This window comes from Arachis duranensis, chromosome 1, assembly GCF_000817695.3.
Source record: "Arachis duranensis cultivar V14167 chromosome 1, aradu.V14167.gnm2.J7QH, whole genome shotgun sequence".
In the NCBI taxonomy this organism is placed as follows: domain Eukaryota; kingdom Viridiplantae; phylum Streptophyta; class Magnoliopsida; order Fabales; family Fabaceae; genus Arachis; species Arachis duranensis.
This window is the reverse complement of record NC_029772.3, coordinates 18,422,460-18,442,007: the sequence shown is the minus strand read 5'-3', so window position 1 is coordinate 18,442,007 and position 19,548 is coordinate 18,422,460. Positions and strand designations below refer to the sequence as shown.

General features: G+C 33.6%; 1 protein-coding gene across 1 annotated transcript; it reads right to left on the bottom strand.

Moving 5' to 3' along the window:
* Positions 1-15,600: 15,600 nt before the first annotated feature.
* Positions 15,601-19,380, bottom strand: LOC107481407 (peroxidase 51). The gene is made up of 4 exons (XM_016101689.3): positions 19,082-19,380; positions 18,801-19,001; positions 17,918-18,083; positions 15,601-16,400 (listed from the first exon to the last, which is right to left on the bottom strand). The coding sequence occupies exons 1-4, from the start codon at positions 19,298-19,300 to the stop codon at positions 16,009-16,011; spliced, it is 978 nt and encodes a 325-aa protein (XP_015957175.1). The 5' UTR covers positions 19,301-19,380; the 3' UTR covers positions 15,601-16,008.
* Positions 19,381-19,548: the final 168 nt, after the last annotated feature.

Below are 19,548 nucleotides of genomic sequence, written 5' to 3'. Positions count from 1 at the left end.
AACTCGAACAATCCCCGGCAACGGCGCCAAAAACTTGGTGCACGAAATTGTGATCATCAACAATGGCGCCAAAAACTTGGTAGCGCTCTCAAACCTGAATCACACTTAGTCACAACTCCGCACAACTAACCAGTAAGTGCACTGGGTCGTCCAAGTAATACCTTACGTGAGTAAGGGTCGATCCCACGGAGATTGTTGGTATGAAGCAAACTATGGTCATCTTGTAAATCTCAGTTAGGCGGATAATAAATGTTATGGAGTTTTCGAATAGTAAATAAAGCAAAAAATAAAGATAGAGTTACTCATGTAATTCAATGGTGGGAATTTTAGATAATTGTGTGGAGATGCTTGTCCCTGTTGGATCTCTGCTTTCCTACTGCCTTCCTTCAATCCTTCTTATTCCTTTCCATGGCAAGCTGTATATAGGGCATCACCGTTGTCAATGGCTACATCCCATCCTCTCAGTGAAAAAGTTCCAAAATGCTCTGTCACAGCACGGCTAATCATCTATCGGTTCTCGATCATGTTGAAATAGAATCCCTTGATTCTTTTGTGTTTGTCATCACGCCCAACAATCGCGAGTTTGATGCTCGTCACAGTCATTCAATCCCTGAATCCTACTCGGAATACCACAGACAAGGTTTAGACTTTCCGGATTCTCATGAATGCCGCCATCAATCTAGCTTATACCACGAAGATTCTGATTAAGGAATCCAAGAGATATGCGCCCGATCTAAAGTAGAACAGAAGTGGTTGTCAGTCACGCGTTCATAGGTGAGAATGATGATGAGTGTCACGGATCATCACATTCATCATGTTGAAGTGCAATGAATATCTTAGAATAGGAATAGCTAAATTGAATAGAAAATAGTAGTAATTGCATTAAAATTTGAGGTACAGCAGAGCTCCACACCCTTAATCTATGGTGTGTAGAAACTCCACCGTTAAAAATACATAAGTGATGAAGGTTCAGGCATGGCCGAATGGCCAGCCCCCAAAACATGATCACAGGATCAAAAATACAATCCAGGATGAAATTACAATAGTAAAAGGTCCTATTTATACTAGACTAGCTATTAGGGTTTACAGAAATAAGTAATTGATGCAGAAATCCACTTTCGAGGCCCACTTGGTGTGTGCTTAGGCTGAGCTTGAGCTTTACACGAGCTAAGACTTCTATTGGAGTTGAACACCAAGTTGTAACGTGTTTTTGGCGTTCAACTCTGGTTCATGACATGTTTCTGACGTTTGACTCCAGAATGCAGCATGGAACTGGAGTTGAGCGCCAGTTTGCGTCATCTAATCACGAATAAAGTATGGATTATTATATATTTCTAAAAAGCTATGGATGTCTACTTTCTAACTCTGTTGAGAGCGCACCATTTAGAGTTCTATAGCTCCAGAAAATCCATTTCGAGTGCAGGGAGGTTAGATTCCAACAGCATCAGCAGTCCTTTGTCAGCCTCCTTATCAGAGTTTTGCTCAGGTCCCTCAATTTCAGCCAGAAATTACCTGAAATCACAGAAAAATACACAAACTCATAGTAAAGTCCAGAAATGTGAATTTAGCTTAAAAACTAATGAAAACATCCCTAAAAGTAGCTAAATCCTACTAAAAACTACCTAAAAACAATGCCAAAAAGCGTATAAATTATCCGCTCATCAACTTTTTGTATCTTTCTCTTCTTTTTAGTCCTACCTTTCTCTGGTTTCTTAAGGACAAACAACATTTTAAGTTTGGTGTTCTGTTGAGTGGATATTTTATACGCTTTTTGGCATTGTTTTCTTAGTGTTTTCAGTATATTTTGTTAATTTTTATTATGTTTTAGTAGGTTTTATTGCAAAATCTCTTATATTTTCATTTTTTGGATGATACTTTGAGCTTTTGTATTTTTCCTATGATTTTAGGTGAATTTTGGATGAATTTTGCGAGTTTTGACAAAGTCTGAATCAGAGGCAAAGAAAGCATAGCAAATGCTGTCAGATTCTGACCTCCATGCATTCAAACGAGCATTACTGAAGCTACAGATATCCAAATGCCGCTTTCTCAATGGAGTTGGAAAGCTAACTTTTAGAGCTTTCTAGAAATATATAATAGTCTAAATTTTTCTTTGGAAATGATGGCCCAAAATGGGCGTTGAATGCCCCAACTACCCCCTTTCTGGCGTTCAACGCCCCAAAAGGACTAAAGCCAGCATTGAATGCCTAACACTGGTGTTCAACGCCACAAGGGGAGCTAGGAAGCAGCATATCTACCCCCTAGTGGGTGCTCAATGCCCATTCCTTCAAGTTGGATGCCAAGCTCAACGCAAACACTCATCAAGTGAGTCCAGAAGTGGATTTTCGCACTGTTAGCCTAGTTTAGTTTATTCTTGTAATTTCTAATTATTATTAATATCTTTTTAGGCTTAGTATTAGTATATATAAGGGAATATCACCATTGTTTAGGATCTTTGCCACCACATTCGAACCATACACATTATTTCTGTACAATATGAGCAACTAAACCTCCTAGGTTAAGGTTAGGAGCTCTGCAGATTTCTATGGATTAATACAATTACTTTTCTACTTTAATACATGGTTGATTCTATTCTATGATGTATTGTCGTCCTTCATCTTTGTGAATCTATGGTGGAATGAAAGTATGACCCCTTATTCTACATGAGTTCTTTACGAGTCCTGACCCAGATAGTATTGAGCTATAGTTTGAGAGTACATCACGGGTTCTAACAAGTTACTTGGGCTAATTGGGATATGTGACACGAAATTCCATTAGTTAGGGGTAATTGAGGTTTCTGTGACTCTAAGGGCTAGAATCATAGAGCTTCATTCTCTTATCCAGAAGATTCGACCTTGTCTGTGGCATTTTGAGTAGGATCATCAGAGATTGAATTGCATGAGCTTCACCCTCTCCCAGATTGATCTAGCCTGTTCTAGTGTTTGGTTTGCATCAAAGGAGATTAATGACCACAACCCATGGCTTAATCACTTACAGTCTTGCCATTGAAGGAATCACTCATCATTGGAGTAGTTAGTATGATGTGTTAATCCAGAAGAATAAGCATCTCCGAGGCCTTAACTGATTTCTCACTACTATTTTTACACTTTATTATTATTGCTTGTTTATGCGCCTACAATAAACAACAACTATCTTTCTATTCACTTGACTAAGATCTATAGGATAACCACAGCTTGATCAATCCGGCAATCCTCGTGGGATTCGATCCTCACTCACCTGAGGTATTACTTGGACGACCCGGTGCACTTGCCGGTTCAGTTATGCGAGTGACAAATTCGTGCACCACCTTGCGATTGCAAAACATGAAGGATTTCAAAATGATGGAGTGTTTAAGGTCCTGAAACCAAAGACCATTTCTATTACAGCATCTGCAGAGAATGAAGATAAGTCCGAGTCTACTGTCATTGAGGATGAAAGCGGGCTTAGTGGAACTTCGTTAATGGTAGCGTGTTTAAAGTTGCAAAAGCATGGCATGTGAATCATCTATCTCAATAGCGATTAGTCTTATCCTTATATTCATATTTGATGTTCCGTATATCTGGCTGATTAGATCCATTAGCTAAAAAAAATTTGAACTTTGTAAAAAATATAATTACCTGGACTGGAAAAACCTTTTTAAATTCCAAAAACCAATTTACCTTGATTTGGTTCGAGAGTTCTATGTTAATATCTACTATCATGAAGAAATAATTCATTTATATGTAAAGGGCCGTGAAATTTATTTGAACAAAGACTTCATTAGTAAAGCCTTATATTATTATGACCTAGGTGTTATGCTTACACCTATAATAAATGGGATAATGATCTTGGCATTTCACACCAAGGTGTTTTGGCCAATATATGTGCTCATGGATGGTGTCACTCTAAATCACCGGTCTCTAGGTCCTATTAGAGCCCAACTGCACCGAAGCATCACTCATGTTCTCTTGCGACAAAGCAATTCTTATCAAAGAGTTACTCTCTGTGACACATTAGTTCTATATGCCATTCCTAACAAAGCTAAAATCTCTTTTGCGTACTTGATGATGCGTCACATGTATGATTGCATCCAAAGTGACAAAAATATTTTATTACCATATGGCATGTTTTTAATTTGTATTTTCGAATATTTTGGTTTTGATATAACATTATAACTTATGAGAAACAAGAGAATAGAACTTCTTATCTGAAAGGCGGTGGTGTAGTAAAGCAATCTAAGAAAAAAGGGACTAGGGCTGAAAAATATACTATCATGGAAGAAGAAGAAGAAGAAGAAGATGATGATGATGATGAAAATCTTTCTCCACCCTTGGCTAATTGTACATCCTTCTCCAACAAATATTTGGTCAATGGCATAGTGAAAGACGTTCTACAAAAATTTGTAAACATGATCAAACATCTCATCAACTCAAGTAAGCAAGCAAGAAAATTAGCAATTCAGAATGAAAATTCTTTGAGAGAGTCTCAGAGATGAGTTAAAGTACTTCTCAAGTACATTGATTCCTTGGGAGATCAACCGATTTAATGTGATCAAGTAGATGAAGAGATTTTGGAAACCGAGAATAAGGGATCTGATGTTTATACCATTGTCTATGTTGATGCTACCTAAAATATGTTTATAATGCGTGTGTGATTGTCTTTTGATATACTTTAATTTTATCTGGATGACTGTAACTTCAATTGTAGGATTTTAACTTTGAACTGCTGAGTTTTTATTCCTAACAAAAATATTTTATACAGGACATATTTTACTTCCTCAATGATAAAAGAGGGAGTAAAAATGAAAAATAACTTGAATGAATGATTAATGATGCATACTGTTAGACAATAATTAAGGCTGTATTTGGTGTTATTTTTAGTGCAAATCTTTGGTTGGTTGGTGCTGCTTTGTTGATTTAAGATTTGATAGATTATTGAGTTTCCTTAGAATGTATTATTAGGCTGGTTTTAATAATTTGGTCAGATTGATAAAATATACTATTTTTTGTATAATTATAAATGTTAGATATATATAGTTTCTGTACAAACATGCCTATTTCAAATGTGGTTTCAGGTTAAGAAAAAGTACTTATTTAGGGGGAGCTATCCAAATAAAAGAAAGGGAGAGATCAACATGATATATTGAATCATCAAAGAGAGTATCATGAACTCCTCTCACTTTTTTATAATTTATTTTATTTTATAATATTTGTCATTAAAGGAGAGATTATTGAGTTTGAGAAAACAAAAAAAATAATAATTTGATGATGATCAACATTATAGTTTTAGGTTAAAAGTCCAAAATTGTGGTTGATGTATGTGTTCATTTCGCAGAAAATCAAAATATGCAAAATAAGCCCAAAACTCCTAAGAGCCAGCACTCATTTTCTTCTTTGGCCCATATCTAATGTATCTAGCACTCTAACCAAATACTCTCTTCTCTCTTCTGATTGTAACCCATGTGACTAACCATAAATCAAGGATGAAAAATTTCACAAACAGAAAATTATGTTCATATTAGGGTTCTATTAAAATACAAAAGGAGATCACCAAGTCCAAGCATCAAAAAGGAAAAAGAAGAAAAGTCAAGATTTGGAGCCAAAAGTTAAAATCAAATCGGATTTGATTCAGAGGCAAATCAAAAAAGAAAGTTGCTATATTTGTGCTATCATTCTAACTTGTTGAAATTGCCCTCTTCCTACATGTATCATTCGGGTAAGAAGAAAAAAATAGAAGTTATGTATCTCTATTGTAAATCAAAGGTCACAATTGAAACTTGAGGCCAAAGAATGGATCAATAGTTTAGATTTTTAAAATTAAATAAAAAGAAAGAAAGAGAAGCAGGTAGGTAAAGATTCAGGCTAACTCTATTATCCATGAATCACTGTTATTGTCCCATCTCTCCTCTGCGTCTCTGCTTTGATTTTTGGGGAAGAAGAACATAGCCAAAGGTGTTTAACCAAGCTCAAGTTTTGAAAGCTTTACTCTTATTTAAAAGGGTAAATTTCAGTTCTATCCTTCTTTGTTTTTCAATCAATGGGAAAAGGAAAATATGTGAGGTATCAGTGAAAGTCATTGAGAGAAAGACAAAGAGGATAATCTTAGAGAAAAGTTAGAAATTATTTCAAACTCTTTTGTATGTATTTCTATTTGGTATTCATAATCCTGAGAAGATTCCCTTGCTAAGTTGGTTGAGAACTTAGTGGTTGAAAGTCTAGGAGTAAACCTAGTCAAATCAAGTTTGGATAGAAGTTCGGTTTGTCCCTGATAGGATTCGATAGAATTCTTGGAAATTGGTGTATGTAATTTTTGATAAAGATAGTAAAAATTCTACTACAGTTGTGGTGGAGCTAGGTGTAGGCCACATTACACAAGGTGGTTGAACTAGGATATGGTTATGTCACTTTCTCTTCTCTCTTCTATTTCTATTTTTCATTTGACAAGAGACAAAATAAAATTGTCTCCTGCATAATCTATCTCTCAAAAATCACAGTAACTTAGAGTATTCAAAAGTAACAAGTTTGCTCTATTCCTCATCAATCGTGAAGAGACAAAATAAAATTATCTCTTTATTATCAACCTTGCAGACTCATCAGCTATTCTATTCTAAATCCAATTTGAAGTTAAAGTGTACAAGTTTTAAAAGAGGTCATAGATTCAACCCCCTTCTCTAGGTCATTGATAACCTTCAATAACCGTACAGGAATCAAAATGCAATTGAAACAAAGGCAGCAAAACACACGAACCATTAAAGAAGTTGGTTTGCCAATGGTCCACAAATTGACCTTGTGATGATCTCCTCTAGTAATGAAAAGGCACAAATGAGCATTAAAGGCAGCAATTCTTCTTTCCAATATTAAAACAATTGACACTGCCCACATGAGCCACAAATTCCTCTATGGTTATTGGCTAAGGAAAATCACATGATCAAATATATAATAAGCAGAGCCAACAGTTAAAAAAAATAATAAAAGGGCAACTATAGAAGACAAATAGTTGATGGTTTCAAATAGCAAAACATGAGAAAAACAGAAATTAAAGACAAACATGGTTTCAAATAGAGATGAATGGAGCAGACGCGTGCGACAGAGAGAGCTCTGTGATGGAGACAGAGAAAGGAGTGTCTTTTATTTGTGCACGAATGTGTGAATGGAGCTCAAGAGAGAGATCGCGATTAAGTTAGAATAATTCAATTTTGCGACAGATTTACTAACTGATTACAGACGAATTTTTTATCGGCAATAAGTTTGAAATCAAAATTTTAATTTTATCAACAGAATTACCAGTAGATCTTATAATTTTTCGGTAATTTTTTTTAGAAAATTTTCAATTTTTTACGAACAAAAAATATGTCAAAAATTCATCGATATTTTTTACAGCAATATTCTGTCTTAAAAATTATCTGTAATTTGCTATTTTCTAGTAGTACAATATGTTAATTCAGTGAGAAAAACTTAAGAAAAAAGCATATGTTGAATAACCTCAATCAAATTAGCCACTAAGTCATAATCGAACTACATTAAAGTTCTAAAATTAAAGATTAGTTCATGATAAAAATGTAATGGTAACTAGAATGAATTAAAAAGGAAGAGAAGTGGTACATGATTGTGATACAATTGAAGAACAATGAAGAGTTGAAGAAGAATGATAAGGCAACTTGAATTTTTCTTTTACAATTCCATTTTTTTTTAATAATCGAGCATGTTATCATTAAGGTTCCACTTGATATACATGGTGTTGATCTACCACTTTTGTGTATTCAGCCTCTATGATACGAATACAAGCTAGATTTTGATTAATTAGATCCTCTATGATTTATATTAACTTGTCTTCCACTTTGTAAAGCAACATAATACTTAATTTTCTTGTAGCATATTTTCTAATTTGACCTTTACCATCAAAACGATATTCAAATTATAATATTTAGATAGCATTAGAAAGTAGATATCTTGGGAGAAGAACCAAAATAAACAAAAATGTCATGGATGTACTTGGTATCTTGTATTAAAAAACCAAAATAAAAAAAATGTCATATTAAAAACTAACCTACAAGACATGAATTATTTTGCTTCTTTGCTTCTCTTTTTCTTTAATTCTCGCATAAATCCTACAACACATGAAAAACAAACCTATGTATGCCTATAATACAAGTAATTTAAAAATTTTATGTGAAATATAGAATTTCTTATCTTTTGATCAAGAAATGAAATAAATCTATATGAAATGTACGAGTAAGATCCTAAAATAAATACAAGATGAGTAAAAAATAACTCTCATTAGAGAGTTATTAGATAATTAGAATTTAGTACACTCCTACTGTATTAAATTGATGTAGAGAATCACCAGTAAAATCGTATACGTACATAATACCGTATATACAAATAGTATTCTATAGGTGAACAATGCCGTATAAATTAACAATGACTTATATGTACTATGTTAAAAACAAAATAATACCCTCAATTTAATGTAAACATTTTTAAAATTGTCAAGAAAAACAAAAAATTTAAAAATATCCACTATATTTAATCATAATTATGATAGAGTGTAATCAGAGTTGACACTCTTCTATTAAAATTTGTAGTAACTAGTGAGTATTATAGAATTCACCTAAAATCTAGTATATCTTTCTCACAATACTCTAATTTTATATTGCATGTTTTACAATATCACATTCACTACAAATGTATCTCATTAAATACAAAAAGCTCAACGATAAATTGTTTATGCTTTCCTTCTTCTAGTGCTTTGTGTTTTGATGCTCTTACGAGTTGAACTCGTTCTTCCAATTTAACATTCTATATCAAAGTATTTTGAAATTGATTTGCATTTTCTAAGGGATCACATTGGAAAAGACATATTATAAATCAGTCACATTCCAAGAGATGTTCAATTCATTGACATCATGACCAAAGCCATTTTTTTAGCAAAATTTTTGGAGTTTAGAGACAAACTCAGGCTGCAAAGTTACAACACCCTGAGTTTAAGGAGGAATGAAAATATATAATAGTCCATGACAATTAAAGAAGTTAGTTAAGATGGGTTACAATTAGTTATAATGCATGAGGTGTAATAAAGTTAGTTAGAGAGAGTGATAGCTTACAGTCCAAGCCACTTATCAGTGATCTCATATATAATGTAATTTGAACTCTTATCGCAAAATCATTCTCTCATTCTCCTTTTCTAGCATAATTTAGATTCTCTCTGATTTCTCTATTCTGTCTCTATTTCAATTCTGATTTCATCAAACCTAAGTCTTGAGAGTCTGATATCTTTTAATTTTACCTCACTCAAGTGAATGCAGGGAAGCCTTAGTTTAAAGTGTGATTGTGCTCTTTGGCAAAACTACTGTATTTGATCGATGTCAAAGGTATATTTTTGCCATATCACTTGAAATATACTCATTATTCAACAATAATAAAATTTATATTTAAAAATACATTTAGGACACTAAACATGACAATGATGCTGTTATCAGAAATCGTTGCTAAAGATGATTTGCACAAAGTCGACTTCTTTAATGATTACAACAATCTCAAAAAATCATTACTTAATACTAAGGAGTGGTCTATTTCATAAAATCTTTTTTTTACTCTCCTTAATTTTAGTCAAAGTTAAACATATTTCAAATATCAATAGAGTTAGAGTTGGAAAAAATGTGTCAATAGAAATTTTATTATTACAGTCATTCCTATATTTCTTTGTTTTGGTAATTAATATTTTTTTTATAAAAGAGGTTAGTGTACAAAAAATGCATGGATATCATCATACAACATTTTTTTTTCATTGTTACCGTGACGAAACATACCCTTAAAATAATATTTTTTTATCCTTAAAACTAATAACTTTTGTTGGTGGTCCCTAACTAAGTGGGGCCCACATATTAAAAAAACAGAGGGAAGAGAGAGTTCTTCAGCATCGAGAGAAGAAGAAAATTGGGAGAAAAGAGCATTGCCATTTTGATCACATTGACCTGATAAATTCGCTTCATTTCTTATGAAATTTTAGTATGTTATTCCTGGTGTAGAGATGAACATTAGGATATAACTTGCTAGTTGTATTGCCTTCTCTTTTGCCTAATTTGAGATACCCACTTTGTGGAGGGTTTATGTTGATTCCACCAGTTTTTGTGATGTATTTTGTTGATTGTTGAGATTTTCTAGTGTCACTAGGAAGACTGATTGTGTGCCCATTATTTTGATAGTGGAAGATTTTACTGGAATAGATTCTGTGAGTTTTTTGTCCCTCTTTTGGGGGTTTTTCCACGTTAAAATTCTGGTGTCTGATTATTTAATTTTTGCCATTATATTTGCTGCTTGGAATATCTTTGGTATTGTCTATTTAATCGCACAGGTTGTGGGAATATTATTTCTGGTGCTTCCACTGTTAGATAGGTTCTTGTTTTAAACCTGTGTTGAGTTTTTCCAACAAAGTGGTATCAGAGATTGGTTGTTTATCTGTGTGCTGATTAAATGGAGGAAAATACTCATGGGCCAAATATGGTCAAATTGAATTTCCAAAATTATTCAATTTGAAAGACCCTCATGAAAGATATGTTGTATAGCAGGGATTGTATGATCCTGTGGAGGGGGATAAATCCAAAGGTACCAAATTCGATCCTGAATGGAAGAATCTGAATCGGAAGGCAGTTGCTTTGATTAGGCAATGGCTTGATCTTAGCGTGTATCCACATGTTGACACCGAAACAAATGCCGAAAAGATGTGGAACAAATTGAAGGAGTTATATGAGAGGAAGAATGTGCAAAACAAAGAATTCTTGATTAGAAAGCTTGTCAATATGAAGTATATTGAAGGTAAATCAATGCCAGAGCACTTGAGCACTTTTCAAGAGACAGTGAACCAACTGGCAAATAATGAAATCACTTTGAATGATGAGTTGCAAGCCTTGTTGTTGTTAAGTTCTTTGCCTGATAGTTGAGAAGTTCTAGTTGTGACACTAACTAACTCAATTCCAAATAGGAAGTTAACGTTAGCAACAGTTAAAGAGAGCATGCTGAATGAAGAAGCCAGAAGAAAAGAGCAAGGTTTGACTAATGCCTCTTCTCAGTCAGAAGCACTTGTTTCAGATTCATGGGGGAGAAGTCAAAGTAGAAAACCTCACAGTTCTGACAAGTAAGAGAGTCGAAGCAAGTCAAGAGGAAAGTACAAGCCAAGAAAGGAGTTCATTTTTCACCATTGTGGCAACCTGGGGAATAGTAAGAGGTATTTTATGTTCTTGAAAATAGAACAATCAAGGGGAAGAAATGAAGACAAAGGTAAAGATAGTGATAAAGAAACTGCTGCTATTATTTATGAAGATGTTCTTATCACATATGATAAAAATTATGTGAATCTTGTTTGTGATGATTCCACTTAGATTATGGACCCTGGTGCCTCATGTCATGTCACTCCGAAACGTGAATTTTTCACTTCCTATACTGCTAAAACTTTGGCAAGATCAAATTGGGAGATAAAGGAGTGTGTGATATCATTAATATGGGTGATATGTGGCTTGAAACTAACAAGGGATGCAAGTTACAGTTGAAGAATGTTAAGCATACACCAGATATGCGGTTCAATCTCATTTTAGTGAAGGCATTGAATCAAGAAGGGTATTGCACTTCCTTTGGTAGTGGAAAATGCAAGATTACCAAAGGGAATCTCATTGTTACTAGAGAAGACAATAGTCTCACTACTCTCTACTGGTTGCAAGCAAAGTTGTGCAAAAAAGATGTGAATGTAGCTAATGATTTCCCTTCTGATTTGTGGCACATACGTCTTGGTCACTTGAGCGAGAAAGGACTAAGTGTCTTGGCCAAGAAGCACTCACTTCTAGTGAAAGGTACAACTTTAAATACTTGCACTCATTGTTTTGTTGGAAAGCATGTTAGAGTATCATTTCATAATTCTGGACCTCATAGGAGATCACATGTTCTAGATTTAGTTCACACTGATATTTGCACTATGGATGCTAAGACACTAGGTGGTGCATCATATTTTGTTACTTTTATTGATGATTATTCTCGAAAAGTATAGGCTTTTGTTTTGAAATCTAAAGACCAGGTGCTCGGTATCTTCAAACACTTTCATGCAAGTGTTGAAAGAGAAACAGGAAGAAAATTAAAATGTGTTCGAGCAGATAATGGTGGTGAATACAGGGGTCCATTTGAAGAGTATTGTAAAGGACATGGGATCAAGTTTGAGAAGACAGTTCCTAAGACTCCTCAACATAATGGAGTTACAGAGAGAATGAATCTCACTATCAATGATAGAGTCAGGTGTATGCTCTCTCATGCAAAGTTGCCTAAATCCTTTTGGGGTGAAGCGATGAGGACTGCAGTAGATCTGATCAACCTTTCTCCTTCAGTTCCACTTAATGGTGATGTTCCAGAGAAAGTTTGGAGAGGGAAATATGTCTCCTATAGTCACTTGCGAGTGTTCGGCTGCAGTGTTTTTGTTCACATTCCAAGAGATGAAAGGTCCAAACTTGATGGAAAGTCAATGCAGTGTATCTTCATGGGTTATGGTCACGAAGACTTTGGTTACAAATTATGGGATCAGGTGAGCAAGAAGGTAATTAGAAGCCGAGATGTGATTTTTCTTGAAGACCAAACTATTGAAGATCTTGAGAAGACAGATCAGCCAATAACTATTAGATGTTCTGCTAATGATGAACCTGGTCCTTCCACTAGACATCCTATTGATGGGAGAAATGTACAAGTTGATAATGATAGTGATGATTTATATGATGAACCTACACCTCAACCTGAGGTGCCAGATGTTGAAGTTCCATCTGAACCACCAGTTGAGCCTGAATTGAGAAGATCTACTAGAGAGTGTCATCCTTCTCAGAAATACTCTCCTCGTGAGTATGTGATGAACACTGAGACTGGGGAGCCAGAAAGCTGTCAGGAAGCTATGTCTGATGAGCATAAGGAAGATTGGTTGAAGGCCATGCAAGAAGAAATGAAATCCTTGCATGAGAATCATACTTTTGAGTTAGTGAAGTTGTTGAACAGTAAGATAGCATTTAAGAATAAATGGGTGTTCAAATTGAAAGCGGATGAAAATGTCTCACGGCCAAGGTACAAAATTCGATTGGTTGTGAAAGGTTTTGACCAAAAGAAAGGTATTGATTTTGAGGAGATTTTTTCTCCAGTTGTGAAGATGTCCTCTATTTGAGTTGTGCTTGGATTGGCGGCTAACTTGAATTTAGAGGTTGAGCAGCTTGATGTGAAGACTGCATTCCTTCACGGTGACATAGATAAAGAAATCTATATGAAGCAACCAGAGGGTTTCGAGGTTAAAGGAAAGGAGCACCTTGTATGCAAGTTGAAGAAGAGCTTATATGGGTTGAAACAAGCACCAAGACAGTGGTACACAAAGTTTGATTCCTTCATGGAAGGTCATGGGTATAGTAAGACTTCTTCTAATCATTGTGTGTATGTTAAAAAATTCTCTGATGGTGATTTTATAATTCTGTTGCTTTATATTGATGACATGTTGATTGTTGGTCATGACACTAAGAAGATTGAAAGTCTTAAGAAAGACTTGAACTGATCCTTTGCTCTGAAGGATTTGGGTCCTGCAAAGAAAATCCTTGGCATGAGTATCATTCGTGACAGGAAGAATGGAAAAATGTGGTTGTTGCAGCAAAAGTATATTGAGAAGGTTTTAGAGAGGTTTAGCATGAATAATTCCAAACCTGTTAGTACTCCACTTGCTAGTCATTTCAAGCTGAGTTTGTAGCAATGTCCTACAAGTGAGAAAGAGAAAGCAGAAATGAAGAAGATTCCATATGTATCTACAGTTGGTAGTTTGATGTATGCTATGCTTTGCACCAGACCAGATATTGCTCATGCTGTTGGAGTTGTTAGTCGGTTTCTCTCTAATCCTGGCAAGGAACATTGGCAAGCAGTGAAGTGGATTCTTAGATACCTTAATGGTACTTCCAGAGTTTGTTTATGCTTTAGAAGTGTCCAACCTGTGTTGGATGGTTACACAGATGCGGATATGGCTGGGTATCTTGATTCAAGAAAGTCTACTTCTGGTTATATGATGACTTTTGCAGGGGGAGCTGTGTCGTGGCAATCTCGACTTTAGAACTGTGTTGTTTTGTCTACTACAGAGGCAGAATACATTGCTGTTGTTGAAGCTTCTAAGGAACTCTTGCGGATGAAAAAAATTCTACAAGAGTTAGGCATCAATCAAGAGAAGTTTGTGTTATTTTGTGACAGTCAGAGTGCTATCCATCTCAGCAAGAATCCGACGTTTCTGTTTTATTCCAGATCGAAGCACATAGAGGTGAGGTATCATTGGATACGTCAAGCGCTTGAGATGAAATCATATGCACTTGAGAAGATCCATACTGATGATAATGGTTCAGATATGATGACTAAGAGTTTACCTGCTGTGAAGTTTGATTCCTACAAAGAGAAGGCGGTCTTGGTGGAACAGCCTATCCTCATTTGAGTTGGTGAAGGAAAGATTTGTCGGTAGGTCCCCAACTAAGTAGGGCCCACATATTAAAAAAATAGAAGGAAGAAAGAGTTATTCGGCGTCGAGAGAAGAAGAAAATTGGGGGAAAAGAGCATTGCCATTTTGATCACATTGACCTGGTAAATTCGCTTCATTTCTTATGAAATTTTAGTATGTTATTCTTGGTGTAGAGATGAACATTAGGATATAACTTGCTAATTGTATTTCCTTCTCTTTTGCCTGATTTGAGATACCCACTTTGTGGAGGGTTTATGTTGATTCCATTAGTTTTGGTGATGTATTTTGTTGATTATTGAGATGTCCTAGTGTCACTAGGAAGACTGATTGTGTATCCATTATTTTGATAGTGAAAGATTTTATTGGACTAGGTCCAGTGAGTTTTTTGTCTCTCTTTTGGGAGTTTTTCCACATTAAAATTCTGGTGTCTAATTATTTAATTTCTGTCATTATATTTGCTACTTGGAGTATTTTTGATATTGCCTATTTAATCGCACATGTTGTTGAAAAATTATTTCTGATACTTCCACTGTTAAAAAGGTTTTTATTTTAAACCTGTGTTGAGTTTTTCCAACAACTTTAAAGTTAGTTGTGATCTATACTTAATTGCGTATCCTTTCAACGGAAAATAGCTCAACAATGCCATGCGAGGTTGTTTGTAATGATATATTTGAACAAATTACGTATATAAAATATTTAAAAACTAAATTTATTAGATTATCACTTTTTAATATTGTGGATGTTTTTATAACTTTTTCATATCTATAAAAATTGTTGCAGTATTAAAAAATTGTAATATAATAAATTTAATTTTTAAATATTTTATATATGTAACTTGTCTTTTATATTTGGTAATTACGGTATATATAAGATAAGATGCACTCATGATTTTGGAATCATAATAAACATATTCAAATATACGGTCAATGAATTTAATACGTATTCGCACTTGCATTGTGTTGTTAGGCCGTTGTATTCGTGCGTGGGTGTAAAATGTTGATTATCTCAACTGAAAAGTGACAAGCGAACAAACGAAGAAAAATAATTCCATTCCTACTTCCTACCATACATAATCTAAATTAATTGAACATGAAAATGGAGGATGTTTAACAATAAAGGATACGGGAGAAAAGGCAATACATTTTTTCATATTTATTTAATTTTTCGGTAAATAAATCTAGCTAGGAAACTATACCATCCCCACGCAAGAGACTATTCTTCATCATGCAATGAGCAATCCTCTAATTTGATTTCGTTTTTACTCAAATTAGAGGACTTTGTATTATTTGAAACATTATTATTCATACAAAATGAAGAAAACAAAAAAAATAAAAAAAAAATACAGCCGCCATATCTTTAATTTTCTTTTTAACCCAACCAACCAACTCCCGGTTATTCCAAAACAAATTTATTGACAACAATTTAATGAACATAACCCTTTCACATTTTTTCCTTTTAAATTCTCACTCTTTTTCTGCGTGATGCAGTGAAACATAACTAAAGTACCCTGTAGTATTTGTGGCTTGCATGCTTGAATCAAAGAACGGAACAATCCGTACGAATTTTTCCGTTACGGGCTGTCTTAACCCCAACGCGACCCAATTTGGTCATTGCAGCAACGAAGTTGGAGTTGAAGACATTAGCATTGGAGGCAAAAGAATTAACGGTGGGTCTAGACCTCTGATCAGCGAAGAGGATCTGATCAGAGGTGAAGAGACCCTGTCCGTTTTGAAGGTTCTTGTAGTAAAAGTTGTCGAAGGTGCGAGGTGTGTTTGGATCCATGTTGATGGCGATTCTTGGATCCACGTTTCTTGGGCACATTTGTTGGAGCTGTGCAGCGTATTGCTTGTTCAGTGTGGGGTCCACTGGGGTGCTGTAGATTCTGTTTGAGAACCTGTTGCAGTGCGAGAATCCAAGGGTGTGTGCACCTGTAATAACGCACGTGAAAATGCTGAAATGCCAATTGTGCTTTTAGATAGATCACCATAAAATTCAAAGGCAATTCTATAGTGTCTTTTTGTTTGGTGTTTAATTTTTGTCTAAATTATTTTTAATAATAATTTTAAAATATTTAAAATTCTTTAACTTTTATACTTTTGAATTTAGAATAATTATTTTACCTATTTTAGTAATTAGACAATACTTTTTAAGGATCATAGCAAACACTAAAATTCAATCATTCAATATTGGGCTTCTTCTGCATATTCATCATCACCCTTTAAAAAGATGATCAAGCTTCCATGTTTTTTGAAGTTTAAAAGGTTTATAACTATTTATATACTTCTACTTGTTAATTTAATTTTTGAAGAGAAGTAGTTTTATAATATGATATTAAAATTTTTATGACCCAAAATTTTAAATTTTGATTTTTGTTGATATAAAAAATATTAAAATAAGATAAATAAAAAATATCTATACAAAAATTTATGCAAACTTATAAAAAAATTTTACTTAAAAAAATGTGTTAGAAATACAATCTTTATGTGTCTTCTAATCTAATATTTTCAAAGAAAAAAATTTAGATAATATTTTCCGAGATTATTTATAGTTTTTAAACTCATTTTTAGTTAAAATATGTAGTTTATTTTTTTGTTAACTATGTATTTCATTTATTTCTTTTAGAAAGCATATAAATGTTGGTTATATATTGGCTGAAAATCTATTAGTCGTCTAATAACACTCAATTGGATATAGATAGAGCATTTTTTTTTTCCAAATAATAGTTATACATACCAAAGTTTTAACGTAACAAATGCTTTAAAACAAAAAGGATATTATGCATTATATATGTGATTTGTTTGTCATCATAGGAAATTTTCTTTGGTGCTATTACTTGTTATAAGGGTTTCGGTACTATTTTTTTATAAATAAAAACTAAAACTAGATCAGGAATATTATAACTTTTTTAAAAAGAAGTTAATAAATTAGTAGAACACATGATATTTGTAATTATTCAAATAAAATAAAAAAGGTATCGATATCCTTGAAATTTTATAAGGACTTTGCTATTGTTTATGTTTAGTAGTTGACGATGCATTGTTTAGAAGGCGATAGCCATTCAAATTGAATAACTTATTTTAAGAAGTTTCAAGCAAGAATTATTTTTTGGATTTAATTTTAAGAACTATTTTAATTTTTTTAATAATTGGTTAATGATAAGAGTATAAAACTTATATATTTACTTTGATAGGCACTACTACTCTACTAGTTAAGAATTTAGACTTTAATCATTTTTATAAATCGTTATTAAATTAAAATAAGTTTGTTTTTATTATTGATGAATCATATAAGAACACGAGGGTGTGAATGGCTAGGGGCAATAATATATTACATAATTGATGTTATGTACCAACGTCCGTATAAAAAAATAATAAAATTTTGCCGTTAAGTTAATGAATTTAAAAAGTCATAGTAAATGGGTCCCAGTTCCATTATTGAGTAATACCTGAGAGGGCAATCATGTCAGTTTGGGTGAGGCCATTTGCGGCAAAGAGAGAATTGAGCTGATTCAAGTTGAAGCCTGGTTGTGGTAACCTTCCATTTACATCAGAAGCTCTTGATACTAACCCATCAAATCTTCCCAATTCAACCGTGTATGAAGGTCCACCAGCCTATAATCAACAGCCTCCTTTCATTAATGAACTAAATTAACCAACAAGCTAAACTTCTTTTTACAAGTCTTAAAGATATGTACTCATTTCATAAGGTATAAGATTCAAATTACTGCTACTTAAGTCTCAAACTTCATTTAAAGAATAAAGGGAGTGAGTTATATTAGAAATGTTAAAAGAATGATAAAGTTCTTATTCATAACAATGTTAAAATAAAAGAGTTTTTTATTTTTTTGTAACTATTCTTTTGCCTTTCTGAGTTTTTTTTTTTGGATAATAAAAAAATGTGGAGTTGAAACTGTCTTTTACAATAAATTTTTAACATTTTAAATTTAATACGCAATAAAAAAGAGATAAGTATATTAAAATTATTAACCAAATAGAAAGGTACATGTGTAATTTTGATAAAATAGAGTATGAATATAATTTACGAAATACGTATAAACGTGCATAATAAATTTGGAATTTTTTTCGATACTAAATCAGATACTATATATTTGTGTATAAATATATATGATATTTAATTTATTTTTAACGTATATTATATATATTAACATATATTCTATATAAATAATTAATTTAGTGCGTGGTTGAATTTTTATGGATAGATACTATGAAGTCTATGATTGTCTCCAGCACACTTACAGTTAATTGCAAGAATAATGATGTGATGATGAATGATTTGAAAGATGAAAATGAAGGAGTTAATTAACGAACCAGAACAACGACATCACGGGCTGCCAAAGCAAGAATATCAGCACAGGAGACTTTGTTTCTGCACTGAGGAACAGCATCAACCGCTGCTTTTGCTTTGATAACTGTGTCAAATCCATCTCCAGCCAATGACAAATTATCCGAATGATCCTTCTCTGCTTGGTTTGCCCCTGTTGATGCTACCAACACTGAAGCATCACAACCCTGCATACACGTAACCATTAACAACAATTGAATTCTGTTACAAATATAACTATTCATGTGTCGTATTTAACAAATTTTACCTGGACAAAGCAGTCGTGGAAGAAGAGACGGAGCGTGGCAGGAACAGTTACAAAGGTTTGTTGGAATTTCTTTTGAACTGCTTGTCTAACGATGGATTCAACATTGGGGCAGATATTAGCGTAATGGTTTGGACTAAGCTGTGCCGAAGATAATTGAAATGGATTAAGACACACGAGACTCAATAATAATGCGAGTGACCACACAATTCCACTACTCATGTTTGATTCGAATTGAAGAGAAAACAAGAGTTATAGAATGAAAGGGAAGAGAGAATTTGGTTTGGCTTAATTGGAAAGCATGAAGAGGGGGTATATATGAGCTATGTGAGTAACCAAGTTGTCGGGGTCATCACGAGTCACTACACTAGCCAGTTGTCCCTTACAATCTTTTTCAACTTTTTTTTTTACGAAATAAAGGCGCTTAAAATATTATTTAAAAAATATTTTTTAACAATTAAAAATTAACA

Coding starts and splice junctions, on each gene's coding strand:
- LOC107481407 (XM_016101689.3), bottom strand. CDS start 19,300: ATGAGTAGTGGAATTGTGTGGTCACTCGCATTATTATTGAGTCTCGTG. Junction 19,002..19,081: donor TCCACGACTGCTTTGTCCAG/GTAAAATTTGTT, acceptor ACGTGTATGCAG/GGTTGTGATGCTTCAGTGTT. Junction 18,084..18,800: donor CCCGTGATGTCGTTGTTCTG/GTTCGTTAATTA, acceptor TGTTGATTATAG/GCTGGTGGACCTTCATACAC.